This window comes from Ambystoma mexicanum, chromosome 4q (genome assembly GCF_040938575.1).
Source record: "Ambystoma mexicanum isolate Mex_15411 chromosome 4q, UKY_AmexF1_1, whole genome shotgun sequence".
Lineage (NCBI taxonomy): Eukaryota > Metazoa > Chordata > Amphibia > Caudata > Ambystomatidae > Ambystoma > Ambystoma mexicanum.
In genome coordinates, this window is record NC_090928.1 from 332,251,396 (window position 1) to 332,278,306 (window position 26,911).

The 26,911-nt window shown below is 46.7% G+C and overlaps 1 protein-coding gene across 1 annotated transcript in view; it reads right to left on the bottom strand.

The window, feature by feature from the left end:
* Positions 1-250: 250 nt before the first annotated feature.
* Positions 251-26,911, bottom strand: part of FAM98A (family with sequence similarity 98 member A) — a 435,025-nt gene continuing 408,364 nt past the window's right edge. Inside the window, exon 8 of the mRNA XM_069607916.1 lies at positions 251-2,421. Within this exon, the coding sequence (XP_069464017.1) occupies positions 1,714-2,421 (708 nt within the window). The 3' untranslated portion in view covers positions 251-1,713. The remainder of the gene's footprint in view (positions 2,422-26,911) is intronic.

Consider the following 26,911-nt stretch of genomic DNA (forward strand, 5'->3'; position numbering starts at 1 on the left):
TAGGGATAGTGTTTCAGACACGCCTTGTCGACGTCCCCTTTTCGACTACGAAAAACAAAATGCAATACTCCGCAGTGACCACTGGATGTCGGACCTATGCACAGCATGTGATTCTAAGCAGATTAACAAACATCAGAAATTGCTTTTATTTAACACCAGAAAGACACCCAATACCAGAAGGCTCATCCATCCTGGTATCAGACCAAGCAATAAGATATATAAATAACTAAAGAAATAAACAAAGAAAACATCCTGGAGAACAGCTTTTATTGCTCACCTTTCATACAACTGCACACCTTCAGCCATTTTCTTTCACAGCTTGTCTATGCTTATGTACACAAAAGGAAAGTTCTTCTGTTACTTAATCCCCAGCAAAAGAGTCATGTGGCTTTCAGGAAAGAATATGCGTAAAACAATATTTCAAACTCAGCCAGGGTTTGCTATTTGCAGCAAAATTAAAGGGCCGCTTCCAGGCGTGAACTGATCTGCCTAGAAAGTAGTGCATTTCGATGAAAATAAACTCCTTCACTGCCAAAAAATAAAATACAATTCCAAACCACTAAGCATTTGCTGAAAAAGTGGTATTAAATTGTGCACAAAATAACATACTGTACATAGGTTAGGCTGCTGCTTCTTAGCTGATTTCAAGTAAAACATTCAGTTCTTAGGAGCAATGTTTAAATCTCCATGTTTAGCTGTATATGTTTGTGTGTGTTTAATGTTTTCCTTTTCTTAAATTCAATGCTTACAGGTTTTGTTTGCGGCATATCCATGGGTCTTTCTGTTCCAGGTCTCAATAAGTGAAAGGCAGGACTATGTAACAATATCTGCAGATGAGCTCATCTAATAGAGGCAGCAGGGTAAGCTTTTCAGTCCGCAAGTGTGGAATTTATTCAAAAAGTGCACTCCCCTCGGTTCTCAATTAAAAAACAGAATACACCTAAAAACGGTGCTGCAAAACTCAAAATGTGCTTCAAAAATAAGTTGTGTTGAACATGTAAAAACAGATTTTATAATGCTCAATACTTTAATAAGTTGCCAATGTTGTAATTGTATTCCACGTCTTAAAAGACCAGTCTTTGTCCTGAATCTTCAGTGAAGCATTGCCATTCATGAAGAAGTACTCCAGGTTGTCATCCCGAATCAATAAGAAATGTATTAATAAGATGGAGGGGTTTTCAAAAATTCTGTTGGTGAAGAATGTAAAGTAATATGCATTTGTAAAGAATTGAATAACTTATTAAACTGATTGGGGTTTTGTGGAAGATCGTCACTGGGTAATGTACAAATTGCAGCTACAAATAAGACAGGTCTTAAAGGGGGTCTTGTAACTGAATTTGTAATGACAGAGTAGATCCTTGGTGAACGTTCTTCCCTCTGCCTTCACTGGCCCTCCCACAGATGGGGTGGATCATACCATCTATATAAATGTTTAGGTCTTTGAGCGCCGTTTAAATTCAAATGGGATGGTATTCAATGAATAGTGCTGGGTTATTAGACTTCTTGGCTACACAAGTTTGTTGTTGCGAATGCATATGCTACCTGTCTTTTAACCTCAAACAGATTTTGAAAGACAAAACAAAGAAATCCAAGAAAAGACATGTTACCACAATATGACTGCCTGTTACATATGCTCTTAAAGCACTTTCAGAAGATTGCCGAATATTAGGTGTCTATTAACTGAGCTCTGCGGGCGTTTCAGTTGTGGTAGCCTCAGCTAGTATAGTTTCTTCCTTGCCCAAAGCCAGACTGATTATACTGATAGCCTCCATGCTGGAAATGCTGCTCAAACTGACCACCTTGATTATAGTTTTGACCACCTCTACCACCCCAACCTCCCCCTTGGCCTCCACGGGTCCCACGACCACCACGGCTGCCACGATCTCCGCGATCTCCGCGATCTCCACGGTTTCCTCCACGACCACCACCTCTGTCGTTTTGGTGCCCGCTGTCTTGGTATCTGTTGTCTTGTTGGTATCCCCCACTTTGGTATCCACTTCCAGAATAGGAGGAAGGCTGATAACCACCATAACCACCTCCTTGATAGCCACCTCCGCCTTGGTAGCCACCACCTCCTCCATGATAGCCACCAGTCTGATGGCTGGCATCTTGATAACCACTTCCAGCACCATCTGTCCAGCCTCCTTGAACTTTATTTCCTCTCCCTCCACCTCGCCCACCATGATCATAGCCGCCACGGCTACCTCCTCCACTGCCACCACGTCCTCCATGGTCATAGCCTCCACGGTCATAGCCTCCACGTCCTCCATAGGATTGGTCATAGCTACCTCTTCCTCCACCTCCTCTTCCTCCACCTTGTTGTGTTCCTTCAGGCCTCTTTTGCCATGGTGGCATCTCAGGAGGTGGTGCTTCAATTTCATTGGGTCGACCACCTCTATCTGGTACTCTACCCATCAAAACCTGCAATAAAAACAAGAGATTATTTTAACACTGGTGCAATTCAATGCAAGCCTGTTTAAATGCAAAACCTTACAATAAAATTGTGTTTTACAAGGCTCCTGCATTTTCAATGAACTCAGTAGTGACCTCTGTTGTGACTTCAGTTCTCCTAGTTCATAGTTTCCTTTCATCCATACTTAAAGAGGTCTGCCATAGCGGGACGGGACCAGAGCCTTTTTCAATAGCAAATGTCCTAGAGTTGAACTGTAGGTGCAAAAAAACCAGCAGGCCTGCATGGGGTGTCTCTGATCTGCATTCGCACTCTGGCTCCTGGCAATTCCTGCCAGTTTTTTTCCTCCACAATAGTCAGGCTGATAAACATTTTATAAGAGCAAAGGGGACTCTGAACTAGGAGTACAGCAGTCACTACGGTAACTTTCTTACTCAAACGCATCATCCACTTTCCGCTCTACTTATGATGGGAGCAGGATTCCCTGAATGGTTTAATCATACACTAATCAAACGGGTTCAGGAAGATAGGCTGACCATAACCTGCATGTTATGCCACTCGTTTCCATGCAGTAGTGTTTTCAGAAGCCTGAGAGGGTAATTCACATGGCTGCTTCACTTAGGACCTTCCAAAGGAAAGGTCTCTGGAAGGTCACTATAGTAACCTTTATCCTAACTGTTTGAGCATGCTGGCATTTGGGAGGAGAGTCTCCTTGAATCTTGTAGGTTTCTGAAATGCAAGACAATTCATCCATCAGTGAAAGGTATAGAGAAGCGCTTGTTCCCTGGTTGGGGGCTGCCAAAAGGTAACAAAAAGGTTGTAGCCTTTGCATATTGCCTGGCTACAGTCAAGGTAGAATTTGAGAAACTGGCGAATATCCAGGAGATGGAGCATCTACTCAGTGTACAAATCAAGGGATCGAAAGAAGGTTGGGAAGACTACATTTTGATGGAGGTGAAAATCAGAAGCAACATTGGGAGAATGGAATGGTTGCCCTAAGCATGCTCTGGTCTATGTAGAAAGCGGTGTAGAGTTTGGAGACTGAAAGTGGCTGATAATTGCTAATGCACTAAATCAAAGTTACTATGAACAGGAAGGCCACCTTCTACACAGTCTGCCAAAGACATAGGTTTGTGCGTGAAAGGTGAAAGCATGTTTAGATCTAAGAATCAGTGAGGATTTCTGCCTAGAAAGGCCATATAAATGGTGTTCTATGATCAGATTGGAAGTAGAAAAACCCCACTAGAGATGTGAGCTGCTCTATACCCCAATGGAAGCAATATTTCTTCATACCAAATAAATGACATGATCCAAGAAGCAGAGGGCTAAGCCTCCTCTCAAGACACCAGTGATAGGACTTAAGTCGCTTAGTCCATTACTGGTTTCTGATGGAAACTTTCCTTGCTTCCTGGGAAAGGAACCAGCAACACATTTGAATCGAAAGAAAAACAACCTTGTTGAGGATCATTTTTGGAAACAGCAGGAGAAAACACAAGCCCCAGATGTTGCAGGACCCTCAGGTCTGAAAAACAAAACCCAGCCAGCGGGGCGCAGTCGGAATCAGTCTATCCCTGGGACAGCCTCTATTCAGGAATTGTCTTGTGAATGAAGAGAATTGGAGGAAGAGCAAAGCGCAAACAGTTTACCCATGCAATGTGGAGACAGTCACCTAGAGACTGTCGAGAGGCACATTTTCAACATTTGATATTTGTCAGGGAGGCACGCGTTCTTTCAGCACAGGGATAGGTGGGATGGCAGTGAGTTTCAATGTAGATAGTGGTAGAATAAAAGGATGAATTTCCAATTCCTGGCTGGATTTAATCTGCTTAGCTTGTTCACTTCCATGTTGTGTGGGCCAGCCAGATCCAACTCCCCACTAGGAGGATGCAGTGCTAGAGAGCCCATTTCCACCATTAAGGGCAGAATAGATCTTGATCCCACTCTGCTTCATAAGGTACTACATAAAGGTCATGTCTGTCTGAATAAGAATTGCCTTTCACAAGGTCATTGGCAGAAAGGCCTTTAGTGCCAGAAAGACGGCTCCAAGTTCTAAAAGACTGATTATGATATGACAAATGGATGAATGACAACAGCCAATGAAAGAGGAGGTCCGGGGATCCACCAGGGGGCGCAGAGATGGACTGACGCATCTCCGCTCGTCTCCTCGACAGGGCACAGATCGCGGGACCTGAGCCCCCCCCCCACCCCCCGACGCCCCAGGAGTGAGAAACCGACACCACCCAAGCCTGTAGGAAGGTGTCGGGCACCCCCAGCCCAAATTTGAGCTTCGTAGGTGGAACCAGTCTGAACTTCTGAGCACTTACTTCCCTGCGGGACGGAAGCCCCTCCTCCCCGCGGCGCCGCGGCTCCGCGGAAATCTACGACGAGCCCGGGCCTGAGCGCGCCCCTTGCCAGTGGATTCCTCCCCCCGCCCGGGTCTTTCTGGTGAAGGTGACCCGCGGCTCGCTCCTTGGAGAAGAGGACAGGCGCATAGCACGACGGGCGGCCAAGACAGGGCCCGCACCGAGAGGAGCAGGGATTCACCCGCAGGAGCAGGCGGACCCCGGTGAGCCCCTTCGGGGCACAAGAGGTGAGCCCCCCACACCCCGAACGTAACAACGGAAAAGATCAACGCGGGTAGAAACGGGCGGACCTCCGCTAAATCCTTGGCCCGGAGAGCACGAGACACGGGAGGCTATCACCTACGTAATAAGGCCTGGCCTGAATAGTTCCCCCACCATCCACAGAGGGAAGCTCTTTGGCCCCCAGTCCCTCGCGGAACGGAGTCGCCGCTTTAACCTCCGAGGCTGCCTCTAGCACCGCGATTCGCATCCCGGGCCTACTGGGGCTAAGGCCTATGAACTGGAGGGAATCCTTGCAGAAGTTTCATCGCACGCCCCCCGTAATGGCGGCCCAGGTGCAACAGGAACCGATGGACGCAAACTCAGTCACCAGAGGTATGGCGGCCCTATTGGAAGAAATTAAGGGCTTCAGAGCGGACATTACATTAGACACCCTAGACAAAAAGGTGGATAACTTGGACGATAGGGTCCAGGCACTGGAATCCAACACAGCCTCAGCCGACGTCGTTGAAACCCAATTTGACATGCGCTTGTCGGAGCTCGAGAGAAGGGAAGAAAAATGCGCCCTAAAAATGGACGATTTGGAGAATAGAGAACGTCGTTGCAACCTACGTTTCCTGGGCTTCCCAGAACGCGACGGCGAAACGCAGGCAGACATTATCAAGGCCGTTAATGTGGTAATAGGAATCTTATTTGAAGGGGCTAACACCAGCGAACCCACCATCGACAGAGCCCACAGAGCAGGGGCACCATCCAGAGGCCCCAGATCGGTGTTAGTCCGCTTTCACTACTTCTCGGAAAAAGACAGGATCATCGAATTAGCTCGCAAGAAGGGGCCGGTGGAGTGGGAAGGAGCCCGGATCTCGATATATCAGGATTTGTCGGCCTTTACCCTCGCGAGACGCCGACTCTGTGCTCCCCTGACGAAGATGCTCCAGTCCAGGGGAGTCAGGTATAGGTGGGGGTATCCTTTTTCACTCTCCTTTGAATTCGAGGGCTACAAGTACGCATTGATCACGGAAGACGATATCCAGAGAGTGTCGGGCGAACTATTAGACAATCCAAGTATGGAAACGGAGGACCAGAACTGTGTGCGACCCCCGACAGGTCCGAAAGGGAACAAAGCACCGAAGGAAAGGCGCAGAGTCCGAGGCCAAAGAAAGTACAGGAGAGTGGCCCCAACGTCTCCAGCTCCCTTGAACAGTGGAAACGAGCCGCTGGTGCCTCACGAAGCAAGTGACACTTGACTAGGTGAACAGAAGGGGATGTAGTAGTCTGTGAATTGTATTGTAACCGGGGATAGGGGGGGGCTCGAATCATAAGTTAAAAGAAGTATATGAGCCCGGAGGGGGGAGACACCGGTGGCCTGGTTTGGATTGTCCTGACAATGTCACGAATCAACCAGGCGATCAGGGGGGAGGCGGGAGGGGGGTGGGACGAGGGGGGGTTGGGGTTACTGCTGTTGCGCGCTAAGTTTTTGGGTTACTCGTGCGCCCCGGGGGCTCCTCCGAGCCTGTTGTGGGCGGCAAAGACATTGTGGGAACTGCGACGCTTGCGATTCAGGGAAGGGAGTTATGAGCCTTGACATCTTTTTTCATGGATGATCCACTCCTATCCTTAACAGTGGGGTCACTAAATGTCCGTGGGCTCAACTCGCCCACAAAGAGGTCGTTGATCCTAAGGGAGTTTGCGAAGTTACGTCTTCATTTCCTTTTTGTACAAGAGACTCATTGGGTTCGAGGTAAAGAGCCTAAGCTCAAGGCCAAAACCATAGAGCATTTGTTCACGGCCTCTTCACAAACGAAGAAGCGGGGAGTTGCCCTGTTGGTAGCCCCTGGGGCCCACTTTAGGTTTAAAGCCTCGAAAGCAGACCCAGAGGGTCGGTATCTCATGGTGAAAGGGGAGGTGCGGGGCCGCTTGTTCACCCTGGTCTGCATATACGCCCCGAATGAAGCACAAGACACCTTCTGGGAGGGTATGAGAGGAACACTATTGGCATTCTCCGAGGGCACCCTATTGGTGGGGGGGGGGACTTTAATATGGTGCTTTGCCCCGAGCGGGACAGGAAGTCTGCAAATCCCTGCCCCAGCATCCGTCACCATAGGAAGTTGGCGAAGGCCTTTCAGGAAGTGAATGGGGTGCTGGGGTTGTGCGATACACATGTCACTGTACAGGGCCGGAACCCCGACTACACTTTCTACTCCAAGCCTCACGATGCTTTTTCACGCATAGATTACATCCTGGTGGACTCATCGTTGCAGGGAGAGGTCGCAAGCTCGGGGGTAGAGACTGTCCCTTGGACAGACCACGATATGGTGACGATAAAGATTGGCCTCCCCCCCGCCCCGGTAGCTGAAACCCGATGGAAGTGCAATGACCTCCTCTTACAAGATAGGGAGATACGCCAAACCATCCTCGTAGCCATAGAAGATTACTTCGCCCTGAACGACAATGGAGAGGTAGGCACCATGGGAGTATGGGAGGCATTTAAAGCAACCATTAGAGGCACACTCATAAGTATTGGGTCCAGAAGGAAGAGGGTGAGGGAGCACGAGGAGAAACAGCTGAAAGGCAAGATAGCGGCCATCTAACCAGGGGGAAAACTGAAAACGCAGATGTTCCCTGGGCAATGGGAGGAATTGCAGGGGTTGCGAGCTAAGCTAGCCGACCTTCAAGTGGGACAAACGGAAAGGAAGCTTTCTTTTTTGAAACAAAAATATATGGAAAAGGGGGAAAAGGCGGACAAGATATTGGCCTGGAGACTTCGGGAACTCAGGAATAGTAGGAGGGTCAATTCGGTTCGCACCACGGAAGGGAACCTTACCGCGAGGGACGCCAAGATCGCAGAGCAATTTAGGTTATACTATGAAAAATTGTACAGTTCAGAATATACTGGGAATGGGAAAGACATCGACCAATTCCTGGACTCTCTCCCCATACCGGGCCTTCTCCCTGAGAAAGCCGAGGCACTAGAACACCCCATCTCCCCAGAGGAGATAATCGACACTATATCCTCTTTAAAGAGCGGCACCGCCCCGGGAGATGATGGCTTCACAGTCAAGTTTTATAAGACCTATAGATCAGCACTCGCTCCATTCATGGCCAAGATGTTCAATGCCGCGCTAGACCAAGGCACCCTCCCCTCCACAATGATGTCAGCTATGATTGTAGTTCTGCCTAAGGAGGGTAAGGATCCCGTGCAATGTCAATCTTACCGCCCCATATCTCTTCTTAACACGGATGTTAAGATACTGGCCAAGCTCCTAGCGAATAGGCTGGCAAAACTCCTCCCCACCCTAGTGCACGGAGACCAGGTGGGCTTCATCCCGGGGCGCCAGGGGTCCGATAACATAAGGAAAACCCTCGACCTCATGCACGAGACATCCAGGCAGGGAGTGGAAGGGTACCTCCTTTCACTCGACTCAGAAAAGGCATTCGACCGGGTCGAGGGGCCCTACATGGGCAAGGTCCTCCGGAAGATGGGCTTGGGGGACAATTTTTGTGGGTGGGTAGCAGCACTCTACAACAGCCCCACAGCGAGAGTGTTAGTTAACGGAGGCACCTCGGAGCCCTTTTCCCTCACCAGGGGCACCCGGCAGGGATGCCCCTTGTCACCCTTATTGTATGCCTTGGCAATGGAACCTCTAGCTATAGCGGTCAGGAACGACCCAGAAATCACGGGTATACGATGTGGGGAGTGTGACTTCAAACTCTCTATTTGCAGACGACATCCTGGGCTACCTAACCAATATCCAGATATCCCTACCCCGATTGTTCGACCTTATACACACCTTTGGCTCTTTCTCCGGGTTGAGGATAAACACTTCCAAATCAAGCATCATGCCCATCGGCCAGAGCGACCTGGATGTCGGAAGCAACTCCGATATTCTAGGGGTCAGAATCGAAAGAGAATCCACGAGGTATCTGGGCACTACCATCCCCAGAGACCTGTCACAGCTATTCCAGTGCAACTTCCCAGGGATCCTTACCCGTATCAGCAGCGACCTTACTAGATGGGCTCCCCTCACGCTTTCCTGGCTGGGTCGCATGGTCACAATCAAGATGAATGTCCTGCCCCGCCTCCTCTACCTCTTCGCAGCACTTCCTGTTGTGATACCCGAGACTTTCTTTGAAACACTGCAGTCCCGTGTCCTTCATTTTGTTTGGAATGGTAAGAGACCTAGAATCAAATCCTCCATCTTAACCCTCCCAAAGACACATGGTGGTTTTGGCCTCCCCGACTTCCGACTCTATTATAAGGCAGCCCAGCTCAGGGTGATGTTGGAACACATGCGAGATGACATGGGCACATACTGGACGTACATAGAAGACATCCATGCCCACCCGAAAAAGGTTAGAGATTATTTTTGGGCCTCTCCTAAGGTTCTCCCACTCCAGCTAAAAATGCACCCCACCTTGGCAGCCCTGTGGGCGCTATGGAAACTTAGCAGGGCCAACAAGCCCCTAACCACCTGGCCTTCCCCGCTATCCTCACTCTGGGGGCCCCCTATCGACCTAGACACAAGAGGCTTCCGCGACACACAGGCCTGGTCCGACTTGGGCTTGGAAAGAGTCTCCCAGCTGACACGAGAGGAGGGCTTCATAGAATATGGCAGCTTGCTTGAGGCCCTGGTAGATAAGCCCCCCACGATTTTTGAATACTTACGATTGAAGGGGATTTTGTCCCAACCCGGGATGGTCTGAACAGCTGAGCCGCCCCCTCACCCCATTTGAATCCATCCTGGCCAAGAGTACATCACGTAAGGGTGCGCTGTCCAAATTTTATATGGTCTTTATAACGTCCGACCTAGAGGGCAGACAACCCTTTAAACGCATATGGGAGGAGAGACTGGGGATGCCCTTGGATGACCATACCTGGAGGGCCGTTTATAAAGGTATTTTCGCGGGCTCCCTATACACGGCTGCCATGGAACACAGCTTCAAAATTCTTCATTCCTGGCATCGCCCTCCATCCCTGCTGTCCAAAATGTTCCGAGACGTATCTCCTTTCTGCCCCAGGGGTTGCCACCAAAGGGGAACCTGGTTTCACATGTGGTGGGGATGTCCTATTATACAGGTTTACTGGTCGGAACTACTTAGCTGGATCAAAGATATTGAGGGGTTCGGTCCATCCTTGCACCCACTAGAAGTCTTGCTGGGTATCCCCTTGCCGGAGACGGAAACAAATCTTTACCCCAAAGTCATTGGTGCCATGCTGCGAGCTGGAAGGCTGGCGCTTGCCCAAAAATGGAAGAGCGGCCAGGCCCCCTCCAAGGAAGAATGGCTTCATAAGCTTAGGATGATATTCTCGTACGAAAAGCTTACAGCAATAGCGAATGATACCATGACAGATTTTGTACAAGAATGGATGGCAGTCCTTCTGCACGATGATTGTGTCTCCATGCGCTTATAGAAGGGGCATTGTACAGGCTCATAACAGAGTGCGCCTGATCCGTTGACTCTTAGTAACACTCATCCCACCGCACTCTGCTGAGTTAACCATTGCGGCTAACACCGCCTGTTTTTCACTTCCAAGCTGTATACATGTTTGAGGGTTGAATGGTTGAGTTGCACGAACTGGACCCACTCTGTGCCCACCAACAACTGGAGAACCTGGGAGGAGTGTTGTGTCTCCGCTCTACTGTTGGTCACGCAGACCTGTGTAATTGTATATAATTGGCGGGCCCTCACTCGCCCCTCTTAGACCTGGCCTAGCTTCCGCTCACCTACCTTTCATATGAACCCCACTGTTCCCAGTGCTACTCTTAATAACTGAATGGCTCGCATTTGTACTTCCCGAAATTTCATATACTTGTAACACCACTAAACTTTGCTTGTTAATTGTTTGGGGGGGTGGGGTGGGAGGGGGGATTCGGGAAAAGAAGTTAAGAAAAATGTAATTGAAAATGTTACCGACAATGTGTTTTTTTTTTTTTTTTCTGATGTTATTTGCTGATCGGGTCGGATGTTCGGCCCGACCTTATTTCTGCCTATTGTCAATAAAAACTAAATTTGAAAAAAAAAAGAAAGAGGAGGTCCTGGGGAGTCATGCCCCATCAAGTTCACGGTCAAAGGATCCTGCAACTACCAGTGAAGGTTGTATCGAATAGAAGGCAGAACATGCATTTGTGCAGCCTAGCAAACCCAAAGTTGGTCGCATGATAGGGCCAGGTGCACCTCTATTCTTATCTGGAGTCAGGCAAGAAAGATTGCCAGGACGCATGATCCTACAAGGTACAGGACCTTCGGGAAGCACCAGGCAGAGGAACAAGATCTGGTGTAACAAATTCAGGCTTGCATCCAACATTCTCTGGATTCTCTCCAGAGGAGGAAAACCTCAGAGGAAGCCAATGAACAAAATGGTCTGCTTAGGGAAAAGTATTTTTTTCCTTCTGGTCAGCCCAAGTCATAGAGGACAATTAAAAGAGCGTGACTAGAGCTTCAGTCTAAAGAGCCTGAAAAAGCTTGTCAGCAAGATATTGGTAAATGTGGATGCCACTCAAACCATGTCGGGCCACAACAGTCAATTTGGTGAAGACTGAGCTAACTGAAGGTAAAATGGAAGGCGTCTGCACCATCAGTGTCTCCTATCAGGGACAGGTAGAGGAATTTCCTGCTCGCAGGCCAGATCAGGATGTGTCAATATGTGTTCTTCAGGGGGCAACCTAGCAAAAACCAACATCCTTGACACACGGCTAACAATCTGAGCATGTCTGTCATCTTGAATTCCTATATGCGAAGAAAGATTAAGGTCCGAGCAAAGTCCAGTCGTTCCTCTTGAGCGTGTTGAAAAGTCAGACATGCAAGTGGATACCTCACTCTAAAACTGGTACCTCAAACAGGTCTCCCATTGGAAGGAGGTTGTAAACTATGCTAAAAAATTGAGGCAGACGAAAAATGAGGAAGAGGGTGAAGGGGAAGCCAATAGCCTCTGGAGATCAAAGAAAGGGCCAATGGGTACAAGATGAGGAAAACCCAGGCGGTCAAAAAAAAAAAAAAACTTCACTCCCTCCCTCCCTCCAACCCACAGGGAAATTGTGCACCCGGACAACCTCATTTAGAAATATCCTGGGTTGAGAAAGAGTTAGACTAGCATAATGGACTTTTAGGAGTTTGATTGTTCCCATAGCATCCTCAGGAAACATTAAACAGGTAGTCTCCTACATCACAATAGAAAGCCTCAGAAAGCTTTGGAGGACCTGAATCTTTTGACTTACCTAGGTGCGGACTAGAAAGTAGGTCCTTCTGAGAAACCTTTGTAAGCACTGCCAGAGACTTGGCAATCTGGGTAAAGGTTTTCCTTTTAGATAGTTTTTCCATCAGTGCTAGTGTGGCACAGGTCTGACCCATTAAATGGCAGATCTATGTTATTTTGAAGTCCTGAGTGGGGTAAAGGAGTCCAGGATAAACTGTTTGGGGAGGGGTGGGGGGGGGGGGATAGCTCAGGGGAACAAGTTTATCATGGAAGCAAGACAACGCAGGCCAACACAGATTTGAATCCCGATCCTATGCTTAGAAACCTATCTCTGGTATTAAGCGCGCTATAAAAGAACAATTATAAATTATTATTATAAATCCCTTCTGCACGAGAACACAAGCAACCCCAGACATGTTTCAGTTTCACTTTGCATCATCAGCGAGGTGTAGCTTGGTCTTGTGTAGAAGATTGGTTACCTGGCAGTTTGGGCTGGACAGATGCTTTTGGGATGGGATGAAGCCTGACTTGCATAGGGCCTTTCCCCTTCCATAATGGCTTGGCATAAAGGATATCCTGTAGGTCTGATTCATTCAGAACTCTCCAGCCATCACTCTTCTGTGTTGCAGAACAAAATGCAGCCTGCTTGCCAGTGGAAGGGCCCTCTGAAATACATTGGTGATTACCAATAAAAGGGTGTAGAGCTGGACCAAACTTCCATTAGCTTGCCACAGTTATAAGACAGTTGGGGTAGACCAGTATGCCGTGGTTGCTGAGGAATCCGTTTTCCTTCCCGGGAAGAGACGTAAAAGGAATGGCCGGAAGACGACTGAGTGGACTTGGAGTAAAGGGTGGCTGATGAACAGTGTTGTAGATGGACAAGCATACTTTTCCTGAAGCGAGCTGGAGTAGTAGGAAGGGGGTTTCTGGTGATTTTCAATGCTTCTGCTTTTTGGAGCAGAATACTTTGTTCTCACATTGCCCATTAGTCCCAGAACACATGATAGGGCCACAACCTCATGAGGAGGATCTTCATGGATGGGAAAACTCAGGTATTCTGTCACTCCAGACATGTACTCATGAACATCCATAATAGAGGGAAGATCGTTGATGCCTTCACTCGAAGATGGGAACACCTGGTCATGAAATGTTCACCTAATAGATGAGTGGGCTAAAATTGGAGTTTAAGCCTATTCTGGCCTGGCACAGACCTCAATGTTCCTGCTATGGGGATTGAAAGGGGGGTGGCAGTAACATGACCTGCGGCAGAACCTCAATGAGCCCCTTTAAAAAGCATGTCATGGCTAAGGAAGACACCATCCTATGGAAATTAACAAAAACCGGTTGTGGTTCATTTACTAAAATAGGGCGGCAGAGGAAGGTGTCCAGGAGGAAGTCGCTGCAAGATAGCGCACTGGTTTCAAGTGCTGCATGATCCCAGGGTAAGGACATCACAAGGTCTTCATAGGGGTGGGTGAGGGATGCCATGGAACAGGTGGCAGTAGTCAGAGGAGACCAGTCTATACTCTGCACAAACAATCCCCTGCTCACCGTGGGAGGTAGTGGCAGGATGGTGGGCACTCTGAGACACGTGACACTGATCCAACACCTAGGGAAAAAAATTGGAGAACTCCTGTAGTGAAAATAGCATCAGTCACCACAGTTAAGTCATCCCTGAAACGCCCCTCAGCATTTTCTGCCATATTTGCCTCATGGAGATGCAACACACTTCTATCATGAGACCTTTTGTGCACCCCTTGTGCAGGACCTCTACTAAACATCCGGTACAGGTTATGGAGACCTCAGAGTGAACTTCATCAGGAGGGCAGCCCTCAGAACAGGGCATCCGGGTGGAAGTCTCTCTAAGCCGAGTCGTCACCTCAGGCTGTAGCACAGTAAAAGGCAGTGATTGAGCTACTCGTGACAACCGAGGGTCAACGAGCCCCTGGTCACCCCTGGAAGAAGAGTGACTAACTGCAGGACCACCACTGGGATTCTCACAGGACATGTGTCTCATCAGAAAGGAGTCACCACACTAGGGCACCACAGATTTCTGTTGCAACGAACTGCTGAAGATGGTCTTGCGTAAAGCAGGGATCTGTTCACATCTTTGAAGATCCTTCTTCAGCGACAGAGTGTTGTAAGATGCACAGGCTCACCAATATTAATCCTTGCCCAAACATTCCAGACAGAGCACGTATGTACACCGGATTAGCAAGCAGAGAAATAGATCCACATCAACAAATTAGCAAGAAACCGCAGCAGGCAACCTAGAGAAGAATAGAACTTAAAATGAAGACAGGTGCGAGAGAAAGGAAGAAAACAAAAGCAGTTGCTGGATAATAGTCTGATCCAGCTGGTGTGGATGAAGCGACTGACTGGCACTGTTCAAAGGTGGAGTCAGTTTTCAGAGAGGTTCTGCCCAACAGATGCCCGCTGGTTCTGAGCCTAAAGTTACATTCAAGGACATTTGCTTTGCAAAAAGTTCTGGTCCCCATCCCCATAGAACAACAAGTATGGAGGAAAGGGAACGGGATGTAGATATATGTCTCATTTTTCATTTGTCTGAAAGAAAAGGTTTTAAGAAATATCGAATTCATACCTAAATATGGCTAAAAGTCATTAATTTGCAATATCACTCCTTTCTTTATACTTTCTCAATTTTATTGATTAAAAACCTCAGGTAAGCAGCCAGAACAAATGGGGAAAGAAGGGAAAAGGAAATGCATTCTTTAAAAAGAATAAACCCAGGGCCCCACTCTCCCTACTCTAAGGGCCTGGCCAGAGGGCCGAAGCCACACAGTCGACAGACGATCAGTTCACCAGGCGCCGAGCAGTTGTGGATTACTTCAGATGCAGAAAGACCACAAGGCAGTCATCAAAAATAAGTCGTTGGGAGACTAGACGACCGTAGGTCGTGGGACAACGTAATCAATATTGAGCAATATTAACTGTTGCAAGCTCTGCATAAGGCGACCAACTAGTTGGCCGGAAAAACACAATCTGAGGGACCTCGACGCGTGAGGGATTTTGGGTACACTACACTACACGTTAGGGATAGTTACAGTCACGCCCATGTCGATATCCCCTTTCGATCTTCGAAAGAAAGATGCAATACTCTGCGATTAACACTAGATGTCGGACTATATGCACAGCATGCAATTCTAAGCAGATTTGCAAGCATCAGAACTCAGTTTACCTACTTGACCTAAGAGAAGTGCAATCTACCCATGGCAACGGAGGTGACCAAAACTAACAGCACCTCCTATAAAATGGTGCCTTTCACCACAAGCCCACTTCATGGTTGGCGCACTGCTGCCACCTAGAGACCAGCAACGTACAGTGAAACCTTTGACATTGATTGGAAACAAAGTTTGTTTGTAGTAAATTTAAAAAAACAGTTTCAAGCTTCCCAGAATGTCATTGTACTCGCCAGCAAGGTGAGCACTTTGCAAATGGTAATGTACCCTCATAAAAACTGCACATCTATGCTGGAGGCGATTTTGTGAAGCCTGGTTGAACCCTATGCAGTTTGTATCCAAACAATCGGAAGGGGTAGCATGTATGCCATATGAGAGTGGTTAATTTAATTGCATTTTATATTCACACAGAGAAACTTTTGCAAAGTCTTTGTAACTATACAGCTGTATTTCTAACATTCCAGAATTCCTCTCAACAAGATAATGGAGCCGCCCTGAGGCTCAACACAGAGGTTCTATAAAGAAGGTGGCAAGTTGCCAGTGGTAACCAGGAAAGTAGATGCCATACGTGGAGTGCACAAACGGTATTTTGATACAACCGCCAACATAGCTACCATTCATTTATATTGAATTCTGCATGTATGACGACACATTGGTTCACGGCACAGTGCACCCATGCCAGGCACTATATTAAAATCAGGTTTCTGCTTAGTTATTGAATCAATAGTTGTCCTGAAAAACGTAAACATACCCTTTAATTTAGTCCAGGCCATGACCCTTCCAGCACAACATTCTACCTTGTAAGTGCGGGCATTAGGTGTCAAGTGCAGGTAGGGTCGGTAGGGATACAGAACCAGCCCTGGGGTGCAATGATTGCCAGAGGGGCAGTCCAGGTGTGCAACTGATGGGGAGGGGACCTGGGCCAGAGAACAGAGGGAGGCCAGGGAGGCCAGTGCAGTTTCAGATTCAGCCAGGAGTTCAGCAGGGCAGAGGAGGAGAGAAAGCATAAGTAAAGAGGAAGGTTTCTAGGTGATTCCGGAACCAGAGATGATTCTCTTCAATTTTCATAGAGGCAGGAAGGCTGTTCCAGAGGGAGGCCTCAGCCGAAAAAAGAGATCTACCACAAACTCGTTGCTTGGAGAAGCGACTGACCCTGCGAGAGTTGGAGATGGATGAGCAAAGAGCTTGAGAAGGAAGATATTTAGGAAAAGAGAGTTGTAGGTATTGAGGTCCCAGAAGGCCTTGTGGACAATGCAGAGGGTTTTGAACTTGATCCTCGCAGCCAATGGGAGCCAGTGCAGAGATTTCAGTCCTGGAGAGATACGATCCCTGGGCTTGAGACAAAGGACAAGTCTTGCAGTCCTGTTCTGGATGAGTTGCAGAGGGCTGAGAGTAAAGGCAGGCAGATTTAGAAAGTGCAGTAGTCCAGCATAGATAGAACCAGAGATCTGGAGACAGTGAGCTTCTGGGGGAAGGAGAGGAAAGGAAGAATACCTCTGAGGAGGTGCAACTGGTAGTGTGTCTTCTTAGAAAAGTCAGATGTGAGGAGAGAAGTAGAGTGTGAAGTCGAAGATGACCAAGGTTTTTATCCTCACAGGTGGGAGCAGGAAGAGGGCCAAGAGAGGCCGGCCAGAGAGACCGGAAAGGAGGGAGCGGGTGTGCCGGCAAGGAGAGACTCCGTCTTACCGGCATTAAGGCAGAGATCAGTCACACATGTTATAAGCCATTACCAGCCTCCAGTTTATATGTTTTGTGTGGGACAGAATATCAGCTCTCCTTTTAGCAAGTCCTGAAATGCACGAATGTGTTATGCAAGTTGCAAGTGTAGCTCCTCTGCAGTGCTACTAGATTACCACACTAAGTGTGCTATAGCACCAAGTTGAGCAGAGCAAAGAAGTGACTGATACTGCAATAATGACAACTAGAGGAGAAAGCGCGCTCAGTGGCTAATCATGACCAATGACTGTTCTCTGCTACCACATTTCTTTAAAGAGGTGTCCCGACCTGTCAGCCTGTACACTACTTCACTCACTCAGCAAGGTGCTACTGTTGGTGTACTTGCTGCCATAATAACTCCCCAACATAAGCAAAAAAACATGACTTGTGTGGCAAGAAAACTCCTCTCAACTTTGTGGCAATCGATGCATTGTGATGAAAGACAATGTGGAATACCTTCAATGTCTTTCTTTGATTAACGGTTTAAAAGGTGGCAACAATTCAGCCATATGTTGGCGAGGACGACTACTCATGGAGCAACATTCTGAGCAGGACATAACATGTGCACGTATGCACTGGGCCTACCTTTGGAATACTGCTTATAACAAAAGCAGAGTTCTGAACACCCCAATGGGAGACCTTCAGTCGGTCAACATAGTCATCAAAGTGTACACTACGGATATTAGATTCTGATTCAGGGAACACTGAGCACTTTCACTGTTGAAAGCCCTAAGACAATGAGACAGTCCCCTGCCCAGGTCTGGCAAGCTTTAAAGCTCTGTGCCTATAACATAGGTCAACAGGCCTATCACAGCCCAGATGCATGTGTACTTGACAGACGCTAACAGGAGAGCGTTGAAGATCCTAGTAAGCAATCAATGTTCCCATCAATACTCTAATAGGCTATTCAAAGCCTCAGCTAACTGCATGTTAGTGTGGAGTGTAAACAAGTACTTAGGACTGCTGTGGCTATTGTTTCAAACTGGAGATGACTCAGGGTTACATGAGAGAGAACTGACATTCACGAACATAAAGCAATAATCTGAGCAGACTGGCAAGAAAACATCTGACCCAACACCTGCAACACACCAGATTGAGAATGTTGGCTTGTCGCTCTGTTAAAGTCAGGTAAAGACAAGTAGAATGGGATGTAATGGTAAAAAGGTGGCAACTCAGACAATGATGGCAGTGGTGGAGAATGAGTGCAGAGCAAATCTAACAATTCATTACTTTATTTGACATAATTGAATAGAATTAAACTTTAGAAGTGTCTCCTACATGAGTTTTCCTTTGAAAATTATTTTCAAATCTGACAGAGATCCTACCCCCTCACAGAACCTACCCAGAATAGACCAGCAGAGGGGAAACTAACTAGGTTTTTCCAGCTCTCCAACAGAACTGAGCAACACCGCCACATTTTTTTTTATACAGCTCCAGTCCCAACTCTACAGGCTTGCAGATTGTTACCAACTCAGGTTGTGCTTTGGCTGGGTTCGGATGGTTAGTGCACAACAAATGAAAGTACACTTGTGGAATGTAAGGGGACAAAACCACATGATTGTGTTACTAGTTTAATGTTATGCCATTCAAGGCATTCAAGTAATGAGGCCACGCAACAGGAAACTAATCTGACCAAACATAAGTTTCATTCCCCAAAGATTGAGGCTGCCATAATTATTTCTCCTCTCCTTTCTGACAGACCAGGGATAAGGTATGCAAACATAGCCTACAAATCAAAATAGAGGACGTCCACTCCAAGACACCCATTCTGGTGGTGGGGGAGCAGGGAAAGATGCTGGTGGCTCACCTGACCCAGCCTCAAAGATATAATGCAAGCGATTAACTACTGCAGGTCCTCTATAGAAAGCAAAATCGATATGCTGGGAATTGATGTGGGTCTCTGGACAAGATCTCTGACCTCACCACAAAAGTTGAAACAAGGATGTCGGATGTGGAGGATGCCAATAAAATCATTCAGAATCAGCTTTCTAATTCCCTACACGTGACCAAATTCCTGGAAGAACTAGTGGAGGAAGCAGAGGGATGGTACCTATGAAACAACATCTGAGTGGTCAGACTGCCAGAGAGGGTGGAGGGGCCATAAGTGGCGCTTCTTCTGGAGGGGTGGGTTTACGAAACTGGTGGGCCTTACTAGATTGTCAAGGCTTTTTTCCGAACGGCACACAGAATTCCATCTAGGCCCCCTGGGGTGATTATGTCAGAAGTTAAGGATCCTCGCGATGGAGACTCCATCCTGCAAGCAGCTAGACTGAAATCTGTCTTGGAAATGGAAGGAGCGAAGATGGCGTTCTTTCTGGATTTCAGCCTTCCGTTACAGAGGGCTAGACAATCATTTGACTCTTAAAATCCCTAAATATGAATCAAGCGTTCTACTTTCCCGGCAACCTAAAAATAGATCATGACGATCAAGACATCTTATTACCGATACAACGCAGGCATGGGATTGTATTTAATTGAAGTTGGAAGGTGAAGCGGAAAGTCAGCTCCTCAGCTATTGGTTTATAAGGTTATAGCTCATGTTCAGGAAATCGATGCATGGGGTTAGGGTGTGTTGGGGTATATTGGGGTTCAGTTTTGCATGGTCACGGCTGAGATGTGTTTTTTCTTCATGGCACAGAAATGAACTTTGGAATGGGCCAACAGTCCTGCATAAGGTTTTACTAAGCCGCCTCAATGAGTGGTACCGACAGCATACATTTTGCATGCATGTCCTGCAATATCAATGGTCTTTGTGACATGATCAAAAGGGGTACTGTGCGACAATTACTGAGACAAATCGGCCTTTGTATTGCTTCAGGAAACTCACCTAACCCTGGAGGAATGCAGGTACTTTAAACCAACAAAATGTGGGAAGTTATAGCATGCAGGTTTTACACGTGGCTTGAGAGGGGTCACAATTTTAATTTGTAAGCATACACCCTTTGAGGTCACATTGATTATGTGGGATATCAAGGAGACATCCATTTGTGACTGGGTTGCGCAAGGGGGAAATAATTGGTCCCCTTAACATCTATGTCCCCCCAACTGCCTAGTATTGCAGGGGCTGTTGGTGAGACACTGTCGACTTGCGCGTGACTGGAGAAGATTTAAACAATGTGATGGACCACTCCACAAACAGATTTCCAAGTACTGAAGGTAGGGAACGGACTCAAACCAAACTATACTAGAAAGCTATGAGGTTTGCTGATGTTTGGCCGTCAGTCCAGGTGCCCATTTTCAGGGTTTCTCATTTCACTCAGGAGCAGATCTTTCTTTGTCCCTAATTCACTATTTTTTCCTGCCTAATACAGACCTGTTCAGAGTCACAGATGTTAGTTGTCTCTCGCAGTTTATCTTTGATCACTCCCGGCCAAACAATGTGGTGACTCAACTCAACTTGGCTTCCCAGATGCCTCGACACAGCTGGCTGATAACACACAGGAGTATTTCGATCTCAACACTCCAGTAGTGGACGATCCAAGAATATTATGGGAGGTGTATAAGGACACTGTTTGAGGGGAATCTATGTCAGTGTCCGTATCAAGGGAAAAACAGCGGCTTCAAAGGCCGAGGATTCAAACACCTGAAGCAAGCCTTCCTCCCTTGCTACTGTTGCACACGTCATACCACAATTGTGCAGTGGACACAGCTTGTCAATCGTACCTGTATCCTGTGTCAGAATATACTAAACAGGGACAAGGCTAGGAGATTACTAGCGTGGTTGAAAGAATGGGAAACCTCTCAGCAGTATAATTGCTAAGTCATGAAAAATATGGAGGCAATGGCATCAATGAATCCGAGATAAGAGAGGCCTTTGCTAGGTTTTACGTAAGATTATACCAAATGCCTGTAGATTCGGCAGAACCCACATGTGGATCACCTGTAGGAAATCCACCTTCCTACTATTACTACCCAACAACTTGACGTCTTGGAATCGGATATTACGGAGGAAGTGCTTCTCTAAACAATGAAATCGCTTCAAGCAGGCAAATCTTCTAGGCCCAACAGCTTCCCAGCTGAATTTTTAAGATGTTGAAAGTTATGGTCTCAAAACCTCTGCTCTCAATGTTTGTGTCAAGTAAAGAACACAGTGAGTTGCCCCAGACCTGTGTAGGGCTAATATTAATGTACTACTTAAGACCGACAAACCATGGGACGAATGTACCTCTTATAGGCCGAATTTGCTGATCAAGATCAAAATATTGGCTAAGATTGTGGTCTGTAGATTGACAGTCTTTCCCTTATTGATCCACCCGTATCAATGCAGTTTTCTACTGGAACGAGCCACTCAAATGAAAAACTGTAGACTTCATGTTGCCCTCGACAAAGCTGCCATTATTTGCAATCATACCGTCTAGTGGGGATTCATTTGAGTAGTGATGAGAGGTATGAAGTTTGGCCAGACCTTTCAAAAATGGGTTTGATTGCTGTATGCCCGCCCGATGGGCACAGTAGGGGTGAATGGAGTAACGTCTCATTTTCCTCTGAACTAGGTACATGCCATGGTTGTCCCCTTTTCCTGTTGCTCTTTATCTTGACCATCGAACCTCTAGCAATATGGTTAAGGGGTGACCCATTAACGACAGGATTCATGTTGTCTTCTGGACATGAAAACATTATCATTGTATGTTGATGACCTTTTGTATATGGGGATTCCATGTCGTTCCACCCTACGGATCATGGAAATCTGAGACGTTTGGGGTGTTCAGCGGTCTGATGGTTAACTGAAACAAATCATTGTTGTTTCTGGTTCAAGAAGGTCCAGAGGCAATCCCGCCCCCCTTGACTGCCCCTTTCCAATCACAGGAGACACCTTTAAATACCTCGGCCTTCATGTTTTCCGGAACCTGGAAGAAGTCCTGTCCCACAATCTGATGTACGTTGCGGTTAGGGTGCAAGCTGATCCCCTCTCGTAGTTTGGATGAGTTGCTTTATTCAAAATGATGGCCCTTCCCAGGTACCTATACGTTCTCTAGAACACTCCCATCACAGTGCCGGAGCATAAATATATGAAAATCTAGGTGTCCCTGATTATGGGGGTGATCCCACCCAAGAATAGCACTACATACACAATGTGGTTCAGTTTGAGAGGACAGGATTGGTCGCCCTGATGTCAGAAAATACTACTCTGTGCCAATGAGTGCTTGCATGGCGATCTCTTACCCACACATTAGATTTGAAAGGCAAATGGGGTGGTCCAATGACCCTATTTTCTCTCTATACTGTGACTAGGACGTACAGGGACTGCTGCTGATGGGTGGTAACCATGCAAGCCCCTTTCCGGAACTATCAGCATTTACTGGAAATCTGAAAGCTACATTTTGGGGACTGCTGGTTGACTAAGGAATACATTTGGTAGAAAATGTGCTTATTAAAAAACGATGCGCTATGTACACCCAATCCTGGGGTGCATACCATTACCCAGTCCGGACCCCTTTGGAGGCGAACATTAATGCTGAATTTATTTCCAGGCGGGCTATTTCGACTTTGTATCAAGTGCTCATTAATTTCACTTCAAACCCTCTTTCAAGACTTGGGACTTATGGGAGAGGGACGTAGGTTTCATGGACGGTGAGGAATGGCATGAGGCCCTAATGTCCCCTCGAGAAGTGGTCATCTCGCCCATATTCCGGCTAGTACAGCTGAAAATCCTTCACATGATCTATTATATTTGTAAACTTCTGTTCAAGTGCGGCAGCATTATCGATCCGGACTGTTTGCGGTGCAGACACACTAAGGACACTTATAATATGGCAGTGTCCCATAATTAGGAAATTCAGGCTTGCGGTATGGAGGACATCCAAGAGGCTCACAAAACCAAATACGACCCAAAACCAGCTTTACTTTGAATATGGGGAGGAGCACCCTTCACGTCACAAAAAAAGTAATCTAAAACATCCTCATTTTTGCAAAGCGAAATGTTGCTGACATGGGGTGCCAGAGATCCACAGAAAATCTCTAAATGATTGCATGATATGGACTAGTATATGTCCATGGAGGAACAAGTGTATAGGCTAGGGGGTGCCCTGATAAGTTAATTAATTCAAATTAAGGGCAATTGGGAAGGCAATGATCACGGTTTATGATTGATGGGACTGAGTCAGACATGTGTTTGTTTTTGTGCAGATAGGAACCTCTTAACAGAGAAGCAAAGATCTTTTCCACCAGTGAGGCCAAAACATTTCAGGGGTTGTTTGCAATCTCATGCAGAAGGAATGTGACCAAGCATTTACTATAACTTTTCATTGTCGCACTTCATGAAGTTCAGTCCAGAACATCTTTACTTCCCGAACATGGCACTCTTGCCTGGACACGGAGCATGGCTTCATTACTTCTCCCTCACTGGCTGCATTTTTGTGGGACACTTGAGAGCCATTCTGCAGCTGCTCTTCATCAGTTTGCTTGCAGGAACTAGGGCCCATCTTCCGCCATAGCTGTCTGCATGCCCTTGCTGGGTCACTTCAAGACTCTGCAAAGGCAGCTGCACTTTTTCTGTGTCATGGGACTGCAGGAGGCATTCCTTAATCGGGATCCTCAAATTCAGGCACAGGAAACAGTCCACAGGCACAGACTGAACCCACAACCACAGGGACCTAATCACACCACCAAAAACCATTTCTCTTCTACTGTTCATCTCTCCCCTCTGGCCTCCCCGCCTCACATCTAGCCCCCCTTAAATCCCTCTACCATTCTGCAATCCGCACTCTGTTCCCTCTCTCCCCATGACTAATCTCCTCCTCACTTGGATGGCTTTCCTTTCACTCCCAACTCAAATTTTACTTCCTCCATCTCGTCTTTAAATCTCTTCATGACCTTGCCCATGCCTACCTCTCCTCCCTCCTCTGCTACTCTACCTCTCGCCCCCTTCGTTCCGCCGATGACTACCTACTCACTGTCCCACCTGCACCTTGCGCCGCTTCTGCTCCTCCCAGCTCCCTGCCCTACTCCACTGGAACTCTCTCCCTCTCCGTTCCATCTCTCAAACTCTTCTTTCCGCTCCTCCTTAAAATCCCACCTTCCTCAATCTCCCTCCTGACAGCTCCCTACTACTTTCTCTCCTGCTTCTCTCCAGTCAGGTTTACCTAACATTCTTGACAAATTGTTCCGCTTATTGTTCACGATTATCGACTCATGACTTGTATTTTATTGTTTCCATTGTATTGTGTTGTTTCATGTAACGCACTTTGGCTTAAAGTGCTATATAAAATGTAATAAATACAAATAAAACAGGTACTTCACTGCAACCATCAGTGTGTAGTGTCGCCAAAGTCCACTTACTTACCTGGTGTCGGCAGTCTTCCTCTTTGGGGCACCTTTTCTTGCTTCCGTACACATTTTATCACCTTCTTGATCATGTAAATCTCCATGTTCAACCTGCAGCCATGGACACCCGCGGTGTGTCAAGTCTCGCGTGGCGCAACCTGAATGCAGGAATCGTGTAAGAGGTCCCTCCCACTCAATAGATAGGTGGCAGCCCTTTTTCCCTACAGGAAAATGTAGGTACCAACTTACCTGGCTTTGAAATATAGTGGAATCCATTATATGGAGTTCATCCTCCAACCCCATGGGAGTGCTTTTTGAGCCCTCTTAAATCCACTCAAGTTACTGAGAAAGGTAACCTATCTCCTTGTTGTGGTAAATACTTGTTCAAGGGTAGGGCTGTCCCATTTAGGTCAGAGTGTGTATTGGAAGTGTGTTACATGTTTTGAAAAAAATGGTACCAAGTGAAAAACAAATGCGAAAACTGGATCACTGAATGTCGTTTGCTTTTTAGTTGCTTATACAATAAGAAAATACTGTTTCAACGCGCCCACTGAGCAAGGGAGGTAGCAGGAGTGGGAAATACAATAAAATACAATATAAGAGCAGTCGGGGAGAGGAAAACAGGACAAACTTACTATGCCTTTTGAGTATTCAGAACATGCAAGGGCAGAAGTAGTACTGCTATGTTGGGTTTAATGTGTGCTCCTGTGTCTACATAGGACACCCTTATTTGGTGCATGTATCTTGTGTTACCATGCAGTTGCTCAAGTTTAATGCACATTACGGGGGAGGGGCTCTTCTGCACTTGCTGCTTAGTCAAGTTTACCTGTGAGTTTGGTCTATCTTGTGCTTGACCTTCTGGACAGCATTAAAGACTTTCTCTATGAACCCCCCCAATAGCGGTATGCAGGAAACATAAAAACACGTTAGAGGCATGCATAAGTCTAGCAAAGCGGAACTAAATCAAAAAGCTGTAAAACACTTTCATAGCCTGGGGACACACAATCAGTAAATAGGTTTGTGACATAATTGGAGAAAACCCAAATCTTGGCCTTTAGATTTCCATAATTCGCCTATCCGTGGAGTAGATGTTCCTAGTACAATTCTATACCCTTTCCATCTCATCCCATGTTCAGTGATCTAGAGGAACTAAACATACTCCACACAAAGATTACAATGATTTGTCCCAAGTTGGCCTTTTAAAAAGTGTTTTTACAGCGGGCAAGCACCATCTGAGGCGCCTCAGAGGACCATTACACATAAACCAACTTTTTCTTCGCCATAAAAAGAAAGTATTTCATCGTCCAGGTCTCAGAATATACAGCCATCTAAACCTGCCAGAGCCATGCATGGATGTTTTATAGATGCTAAGGATTCCTCTATTAGATAATGCCACCCTTAAAAATTGAAGTTCTTCTGAAGTTAGTGTGCACACTGTAAGGGTATTATCTGCTGTCTGAAAGCATAGAGGTCCTATCCCAATATCTTCAACCTACCAAAGATCTTTCAGATTATTCGATAAAGCACCCAGCTGCCCAAGGGCTTGGAGCACTCTATAAACTAAACTAAAGAATACACCTACACAACTGCAGTATGCCAGAACAGACTCCATATTCACCTTTTCAAACCGGATTTCAAAAGGGAACACAGTCCAGTGAGGAGAGACTTGAATCCTACTGTAATCTCCATTTATGGGGCAAGTTTGGAGCCCATGCTGTAATGTGACCAGGTGTAGTTTTAGCAACTTTCCCCCCATAGTTCTATGGGCCCCTCAAACATTTTGCCTTGGTTTTTGAGCCGGTTTTTGAGCCGGTCCTGACTTTTTACAGGGAGGTAAAGCCTTCAGCTTCACTTCCCTGCCCTTTTGCCAATTTTGTTATTGAGAATATAATCAGTCCTTCAGACTATCAATGCTGGGAAAATAGGTGCCCCTTTGGACTTTTACACTTTTTAACCTTGCACACAGCATCTGACAAAAATATCCCCATTGCACTTCATTGTATCATCCTAGTCCATTACACTTGGGATTTTTGGTTACTTAAATATATGTGCATAAAGACAAGCTGGTGGCAGCAATTTTATATGTATAACTTTTGTTATTTCTAGTGTGCATATTCAGGTTTACTGCATATGGCTACTAAACGTGGCTAGTGCCCTAAAATGGCCACGTCACAAGATCTTTGCTTGTTCTTTGGCCATATTGGTGTTTGGCCTTCTTCCTGCCTTGGTAGGTCAGGAAATGCTATATAAAAGGTCACAAACTTGCCCAGAAAAGGCCCAGCTTTCACAGGCTAGTGATTCCTTTATGTGGCTCAGGAAGGGGATGGGACCATCTGGTCCCACTCCACATCCGTTGTGCCTAAAGGAGTGGAGCATGAGTGAAACCAACAGTGATCCGAGATTGGACCACTGCTGGCTACATCAATGGTGCACATCCACACCATTGGTGGGCCTGGATTTGCTTCTAGCTAGGATTTTGGATAAGAAGAGGACTTCTGAAGCCATTTCTTCAGATCAGCGCTGGAGTCAAGAATCCTATGCAGAA